General features: G+C 43.4%; 2 protein-coding genes across 2 annotated transcripts in view; one reads left to right on the top strand and one right to left on the bottom strand.

The window, feature by feature from the left end:
• Nucleotides 1-289: 289 nt before the first annotated feature.
• LOC310816117 (equilibrative nucleobase transporter 1-like) lies at nt 290-3,710 on the bottom strand (the record flags this gene model as incomplete). Its single annotated transcript, XM_083686123.1, has 6 exons — nt 290-730; nt 922-1,045; nt 1,668-1,854; nt 2,086-2,193; nt 2,397-2,540; nt 3,593-3,710. The coding sequence occupies 6 exons, from the start codon at nt 3,708-3,710 to the stop codon at nt 608-610; spliced, it is 804 nt and encodes a 267-aa protein (XP_083542249.1). The 3' UTR covers nt 290-607.
• LOC310816446 (large neutral amino acids transporter small subunit 4-like) overlaps nt 2,201-8,684 on the top strand; it is a 48,983-nt gene continuing 42,499 nt past the window's right edge. Inside the window, exon 1 of the mRNA XM_083686649.1 lies at nt 2,201-2,269. The gene's annotated coding sequence lies outside the window, so the exon portion shown is untranslated. The remainder of the gene's footprint in view (nt 2,270-8,684) is intronic.

Here is an 8,684-nt window from a genome sequence, read left to right as displayed (position 1 = left end):
TTTATATTAATTAGCATTTTGAGAGCCTCATGTATTAAGTCCAAAAGGCTGTTTGTATTTGCGGCAATATGGAATGAGCGAAAGGGGAATACTGTACATGTCCGCTATTGTAAAAATGTTAATTTCCAGTGGGCTATATGGAAAAAAAGACATACCTCTGCGGTGGAAGACATAGAAGAGAGATGTGGCCAAATTCATTGTCAATAACGGTTGTCATTTTTACCAACACAGCCTCTCAATAGTGTCCTTTTCATCACTAAAAATATCTGACTGCCTTTCTCACCAGGAGTTGAACTGATGGGGGAGGGTAATCTTTTTCTTGATTGTGTCCGATTTACAAACAAAGGCGTGACAATTTCTGAGACTAGCATAAGACTGCAATTTCAGGGTCTGGGGAGAAAGTATGTTTGTATGTGAAAGTGTGTTCTCTGAATGAAATGAAAGGCCTCTACCCAGAACTTATTCAGCTTTGGATTTAGCCAAAAGAGGTGTAAGATTGTACCCACTATGATTAAAATCAGCTATTATCCAAACAACACATAGAAAGGAGGCAGCTCAGTGATGCTGAGATGGCTGTGTAAGTGTGTGTTCCCTTTTTAGAGCTGGTCTAGGAGGCGGTTATGGCTTCCTGGGGTATAGTCCTCAGGGCGGCCAGGCCACGACAGTGCAGGTAGACGTTGACAGGATGGATGAAGGCCAGCAGAGTGAGAAGGGCCAGGGCTATGTTCAGCTGCAGGCAGAGAGATAGAGAGAGATAGAGGGGTGGAAACAGAGAGACAGAAAATATAGGGTCACTTCTACCGCTCTCTCTACTTACTAGTGATGGCCAAGTTGATGCTGTCTCTGGTGTGAATGGTAAATGTTACTGGGAACTCTAATCAAGGTAGTGCTCTAGTGATGGTAACAGGTAGCTTCACTCACGTATAGCGGGTCCCCTCCCAGTATTCCATTGATCAGGATGAAGCAGGGGTACTGCAGCAGGTCCACGAATGCAGACAGGGCTAACATCAAGCCGTAGAGCTTACCAAAGTGACAGGCAGGGAAACTAAACAGAGAGAGAGAAAGAGAGACAAGAGAGAGGAGGTTGCTGTCTGGTGACTTTGGTGCCCCCCTCTGGCAGTCCGGTGCCAGTGCTCTCCCAATCATCAGGATTGCTATCACCTGTTTGTCCTGTCCTGTGTTTGTTATATATAGCCTGTGTGTTCCCTATGTCTTTGTCGGATATTCTCTCTGTCTGTGAGTACCCTGTCTCCCAATCTGTATCAGATTGTTGCCCTATACCGTTATTATTATTTCTTAGTCCACTTATTAAGTGTATACATATTAAATGATTATTATTAAGTTTGTTGATGGAGCCTGGTTTTCTCCACCTTTATTTTACCCCTTATTCCAGTATATGTATTTGTGCCTTGCACCAACCCTCTCATTAAAGACATTCTTTATTTTCTACTAGGTCTTCCGTCTGAGTATTCATCCACACATGGGTTCACCTCACCACCAATCCTAACACACCTGCCCCAGTGGGTCAGGCCTTCATATGCCCTGCCTGTGGCAGATAGTGTGCATCCCACATTGGACTAAACAGTCATCAACGGACCCACAAACAGTAGTCAATCATTGGCCACGATGGACTAACATAAGCAGCAGTGTGTGTGTGTGTGACTTACGCAATGCTGATGAACGCAGCGTTGCCTCCATACAGGAAGGAGCGGTTGATGACCTGCAGTACGAAGGTGAGGTATTGCACAGGGAGGACGGGCGTGGCGGCACAGATAGAGAACAGGACGCACCCTAGCGCCGTCAGAGACAGAGAGAGCACAGACGACCGCAGGTCTGCCTCTCGCTCACTCTCTCCTGCACACACACACAGATAGGATTAACGTCACAGTACATGACCTGTCGATTTCCTCCATTCCATCGCCTGTCCACACACAGATAAATAACAGAGTCAGAGAATGCAACAATACTCAAACGACAGCCTGCTTCTTAGATCTGTTGTATGGTGAGAGTTTGGATAGTGCTTATGGTTCGGAGGGTGAGGCTTGGTGTGTGTGTTGTGTTGTGTTGTAGGTGTATGGTTGGTACCTGGGGCCCTGGACTTGCCCTTGTGTCGGTCCATGATGAGGCCATTCAAAGGGGCAAAAAGCACCCCACACAGCTGGGTCACTGCAAACGCATTGGTGTACGTGCTTACTGGAGGGAAAAACAGAGCCAATGAGGACGGGGTTTGAAAAAAGGGAAAAACTCAACTGGAGTAAAGCAAATAAAGGTAAATCTGAATATGGCACAGTTAGATCCTGAGGTCCTTCTCTGAACAATATTACCCAGCAGTTTGGAGGAGAACAGTCAGTTCATATGTGTCATATGCCGTGTGTGTGTGTGTGTGGGGTGGTTACCCAGGGAGGGTTTGCCCTCGGTCAGTAGCTGTATCAAGGGGTTGAGTGTGCCGATGAACAGGTGGTGTCGTAGCTGCATGACAGACAGCCAGACCAGGTGAAACATGAAAAACTTGGACAGGACACAATCCCGGAAACTACGCTCTGAGAGAGAGAGAGAGAGAGAGAGAAACGACTGGGTAACAACTGAAACACACAGAGATGGAGGTGCCAAGCGGTCAGCAGAGGTTGAAGAATGGATTGATCAGGCTGGGGTTTGGGGACTGACCAGTGTTTGCTGATAAGGAGGGGCTGTTACCTTTACCGCTCTGTAGCCGAGCACCATATTTCACAGATGAATATTTTTACTGTAAATCTTGGGCAGATTCTTTTTTCTCCAAACCTTCCCCTTGCAATCACTCACACCAAGATAATATTTATGTTATCTGTCCTCAATACTTTTTTCCAGACCTCTGCAGGGTTTTTTAGCAAACTCTAACCTGGCCATCCTTTTTGAGGTTAACTAATTGTTTTCACCCTTCAGTGAAGCGTCTGTAGTTCGGCTGGTGACGTATTATGCAGATGGTAGTTTCTGATACATTCGTGCCTACCTCCTGGAGAGTGTTTCTGATCTGTGGGACAGTTTTTTTTGTTGGCTTTTTTCTTAATTATGAGCAATATTCAGTCATCCATTGTGGAAGTCTTCCTTGCCCGCCCGTTTGTGATAGCTGAGCTCACCAGTGCGTTTCATTTTAATGATGTTCCCAACAGTTGATTTTGGCAAGCCTACGATTTTGGCTATGTCTGATTTTTCAGCCTAATAATGGCTTCCTTGACTTTCATTGACACCTCTTTGGTCCTCATGTTGACAGACACCAATAGCAAACTCCAGACGCAAATTCAAAGCCTAGAATCTATACTACACATTGACAGCTCTCTTATGCCTGCACGAATGATGTGACGGAACACACCTGATTTAACAGAAACACCGATTATTCCATTACTTTTGGGTACCCTAAAATAGCACTATGCATAAAAAGTGTTAAAAATGTCTGAATGGTGAAACCAATATGTACACAAATACCATCATATCAGAACTGAATCTCTACTTTAACCTCATAGTAATTGTTCCATTTAAATAAATGTAAACAGCTATTTGTGCAACTTTGCCAATCAATAATCATCCAATTTATATTGAAGTAAATCCACAAACACACCTTCATTTTCTGTGTTCCTGTTGTTAATGGGTATGACCTCGTTCACAGCATCATCCTGCATGCTGCCATTGGCTGCAGCCGGCTCTGGGCTGACGGTCCCCCTCTGTCCACAGTTCATCCTGTCAAAGGAACAACATGAAACTCAAACTTCATTCTCTCTCTCCATTCCTTTTTTCTCCCTGCCTTCTCTCTCTTTATCTCTGGTCACTATGGACAACTACTACAGTTATAACTAGTAAGAATCAAGCATGAACTCCCACTGACAAAGACTGATTCTTAACCATTTAACTTTGCGTAGGCTGAAGCAAGGCAGGGTGAAGCAAGTGTCCCGAAATATAGATTAGCCTATTTCATTTGGGGGAGGGGGAGAGAGAATATAGTATTCACCTTCTGTCAAAAGGTGATGACGTCACATGAATTTAATCATCAAAAATAATACTTGAAAATTATAAGTCCCGCCCCTTTGGGGTGATGGGGTTTGTGTTGATGATTGTGCAATGAGATGTAGGGGCGAGGTCTCTTATAACTCCCGCCCGTTTGGGGTGATGGGGTTTGTGTTGATGATTGTGCAATGAGATGTAGGGGCGAGGTCTCTTATAACTCCCGCCCGTTTGGGGTGATGGGGTTTGTGTTGATGGTTGTGCAATGAGATGTAGGTGAGAGGTCAAGGTGTTCTGCTCTTTGTGAAATTAGAAATTAACCAGGGGCCCTGAGAGCTGGTCACAACGGATCAAAGACTTGATCAGCGGCATCAGAACTGAACTGGCTGAACCCCAAGCAAGGGCTAGTGATGACTATGTGTGGTGATGCCTTTATGCTGCATACAGGCATCTAAGTCAAAATTGCATATGAGGCTTAAAATAAAAGTTCAATACAGAGGGTTAAAATGTGCAATTAAAAAAAGGCCATTAAAAAATGGTTAGGCTGCTACTCTAGGGGTAGTAATGTGTTCAATAATGAAGGGTTAGGGTTAATAAAATGGGGGATTAAAAAATGGTTCAATTTTTTAAAATGACAGGTCGCGGGCGTGTCACTGATAAGATCACGTGTTTCCCGGGCAAAAGGTGTATATATATGAGCCTGTGTGAGATCTGTAGTAGTTGTGGCTATATGACAGTGTCTAAAATGGCGTCTACAAGTATGATGTGGGAAATGGAAGACGGTCGTGTAGTGCGTGTAGAGTTTGCATCAGGAGGTGCATTCCCCTATGTGGACATATACACTTTCGAAAAATTAGAAAATAACCAGGGGTCCTGAGAGCTGGTCACAACAGATCAAAGACTTGTGACCAGCTGCATCAGATCGATCTCTCAATGTTTAGTTTGAACTGACTGAACCCTAAACTGACTGAAGCCCCACCAAGGGCCAGCTAAAGTTTGTCACTGATAAGGGCTGTGTGATGACTATGTGTCGTGATGACTTCATGCCGCATACATACAGTCATGAGAAAAAGTTAGGACACCCTATGAAAACCTTTGTCTTTTTCAACATATTCAAACATATGGACATTTGATATTCATTTGAACAATATTGAAAAATTGAGGTAATATAACTAAACAAATACAACTGAAACATATTATTTAAAAAATGATTGGTGAAATGTAATTAATAGAAATGCAATCTTCTTGTGAGGAAAAAGTTAGGACACCCCCACATTTAGTTCCACTTAAAATGCCTAAAATTATAATCAAGAGCACCACATCAGGTGCAAATGATTAGAACGTCGTTACAGAGGATTTTGGAGGAGCCTGTCCTATTTAAACCTCAGACATTTAGTTTGGTTTGCTCTTGATTGTTTAAGTGAGTTGCATCACCATGGCGAGATCAAAAGAGCTCTCTGAGGCCTTCAGAAGAAAAATTGTAGATGCATATGAGTCTGGGAAGGGATATAAAAAGATCTCCAAACAATTCGAAATTAGCCATTCCACTGTCCGGAAAATAATTTACAAGTGGAGAACATTTAAAACCACCACCAACATGGCCAGGTCAGGCCACCCAAGCAAGTTCAGCCGAAGAGCTGACCGAAAGATGCTTAAAGAAGTCTCCAACAATCCCAGAATGTCATCACGGGACCTACAGGTATCTCTTGCCACAATTGATGTCAAAGTACATGCATCCACCATAAGAAAGAGACTGAACTAGTTTGCATTACATGGGAGGTGTGCAAGGAGGAAACCCCTGCTGTCAAAAAAACCCATCAGGGCAAGACTAAAGTTTGCCAGAGAACACCTAGAGAAAGACCAGAACTTCTGGAACAATGTGCTTTGGACAGATGAATCCAAAGTTGAACTGTTTGGGCACAGTAAGAGTAGACATGTTTGGCGCAAAACCAAGACAGCATTTGAGAACAAGAACCTCATACCAAACTGTGAAGCATGGGGGTGGAAATGTCATGGTTTGGGGCTGCTTTTCTGCAGCAGGGCCTGGTCAGCTCACCATCATAGAATCCACTATGAATTCTGTATTGTATCAGAGGGTGCTTGAGGAAAATGTGAGACCATGTGTTCGAAAGTTGAAGCTGAAGCGGATGTGGACCATGCAACATGACAATGACCCAAAACATTCCAGTAAATCTACCAAGGAATGGCTCAAGAAAAAGAAATTGAGAGTTCTGGAATGGCCAAGTCAAAGCCCGGATCTTAATCCTATTGAGATGCTGTGGATTGATTTGAAACTGGCTGTGCATGCAAGACACCCCTCGAACATCACACAGCTGAAAGAATTCTGCAAGGAGGAGTGGGAAAAGCTTTCTCCCAATCAATGTCAGAGACTTGTAGACAGTTATAAGAAACGTCTAATTGAGGTTATTTCAGCCAAGGGGGGCAATACTAGCTATTAGGGCATAGGGTGTCCTAACTTTTTCCTCAGTAGGAATTGGCATTATTGTTAATGTTTCGTTAAATAAATGATTACAAAGTTACATTTTCATTGTTTTTTGTTCAATTACATCCCCTTTATCTATAGATATTGTTAGAAAGAAGATAAAATATTGATATGTCCATATTTTTAAGAGAATAACATAATATTTTGGGGGGTGTCCTAACTTTTTCTCATGACTGTACATCTATGTCAAAATTGCATATGAGGCTTAAAATAAAGATGTAGGTGAGAGGTCAAGGGGTTCTGCTGTTTGTGTAATTAGAAATTAACCAGGGGTCCTGAGAGATGGTCACAACGGATCAAAGACTTGTGACCAGCTGCATCAGATCGATCTCTCAATGTTTAGTTTGAACTGACTGAACCCTGAACTGATTGAACCCCCCAACCAAGGGCCCCGCTAAAGTTTGTTTTTGTTTAAAAAATGGTTAAATTTTTAAAAATGACAGGTAGTGGGAGTGTCACTGATAAGATCCCGTGTTTCCCGGGCAAAAAGGTGTATATATATGACCCTGAGAGCTGGTCACAACTCAGCAAAGACTTGTGACAGCAGCATCAGATCAATCTCTCTCCACCATGGAAGATGTACGTACGTTTTTATCCTATATGTTTCACATCCGGTGTGTGTAAGGGAGGGTTTCTGTGAGAGAGGTAATCTTTAATCTTTCCAGATCAAACAATTGACTCTTCAAAGCTTCAATCGTCACCCCGTCGTGAACGTCAAATAGCACGTGTTTCTCCATATCAGCACTGGAGGGATGCTCCAGGTATGTTAAATAAATCAATCAATAAATCAACAAAATTATTAAATTCATAATTAAATAAAAAAACTAGCTGTAACCTGCTTCTCTTCTTTTTACAATAGAACCAGAGGGTTACAACGACGAAGATTCTGGACCCCCCGGCACCTTCATGCTCTTCCATTCGCCATCCAGCGACAGCGGGGCCTATTTGCCGACGTCACCACGGTCTTCTCTCTACAGTGAGGGTGCGCAGGTGCGAGGTCTGAACCATCTAGAGGAGAATCGTCAAGGTTTTTATGATGTTGATGATGAAGATGTTCAAATGTCTCCCACCCTCAGTCAAGAGGAGCATGTTGATAGTGGTCGCATTGATGCTGTTCTCACAGCTTATCGTGAAGGTATCGACGATGCTATGGGTATAACTACAGTGTCTGATGAAAGTGGTTCAGAGACCGATTCTGTGAATAGTCTAGATTTTGAGCGGACCCTGGTCAGCATTGAAACAGGGTTGCAAACGGCCCGGTTGTTACGTGTGAGATCCAGAAATATAGCTCACCCTAATCATCGGCGTAATAGCCTTCGACAGATACGAAGGCGTACAGGCCTATTGAGTCGTATCGCAAGACGTCTGTTTACTGATTAAAAAGTCACAATTTCCTTCAATTTAATAATATAAATAAAATAAATAAATAAATAAAAAATGGCTGAATCTGACAGGGTTAATCATCATGATATTCCTCTTGACCTCATGCAAATGGTCAATGGTCTGATGTTGTTAGAGAGTTTGATCATGTAAATCCTCCGATACAACCCTTAGAGGGGCTTCCCGTTGTCCCTACAAACAGGCCGCAGGAGCACTACTTCCTCCCTTCAGTGGAGGAGCTAGATGATATACTCGACGCTTATAGATATCCTTTATCTGACACGCTTCCGCCACCTGCCTGTATGCAGGAAGAGGCAGAATCGCCCGAGGGGGCTATGGAGGTCAGCCATGATTAGGACATGGATTGGAGCCCCATCTCTCTTTCACAGATAACTGACTATGAGACCCCATGGAGTCCCATCTCTCTTTCACAGATAACTGACTATGAGACCCCATGGAGTCCTGCAGATAATGTATGTTGTCAAGCCCTCAACGATGTTGAAACTCAACACGGGAGTGGTGGGGGTGATGGAGATGGTGAAATTAATGATATTGTAATGGATAATAACAACCAGCAATTACCAGAGGGGGGTGAAGCCGGCGTGTCTGTACCGCCCTATAATGTAGGTAGCGGGGAGGATCTTGCGGAGCGTATGGAAATTGACCGAGTTTCTTTTGACACGCATGATGGCATGCAGGTAATAAACAGAGATAGCTTCAATAATGTTGAGGTGAGAACATTTTTAAATTTCCCAATGCCGAATAGGTCACTGTAACAATGTCCGGTTGTACACAGAGGCAGACGCAGCGTTTGGGGTAAGGGAACAAC

This window comes from Argentina silus (assembly GCF_951799395.1).
Source record: "Argentina silus genome assembly, chromosome: 15".
In the NCBI taxonomy this organism is placed as follows: Eukaryota; Metazoa; Chordata; class Actinopteri; order Argentiniformes; family Argentinidae; genus Argentina; species Argentina silus.
The sequence above is the reverse complement of the archived record's forward strand: the minus strand, read 5'-3'. Positions and strand labels throughout refer to the sequence as shown.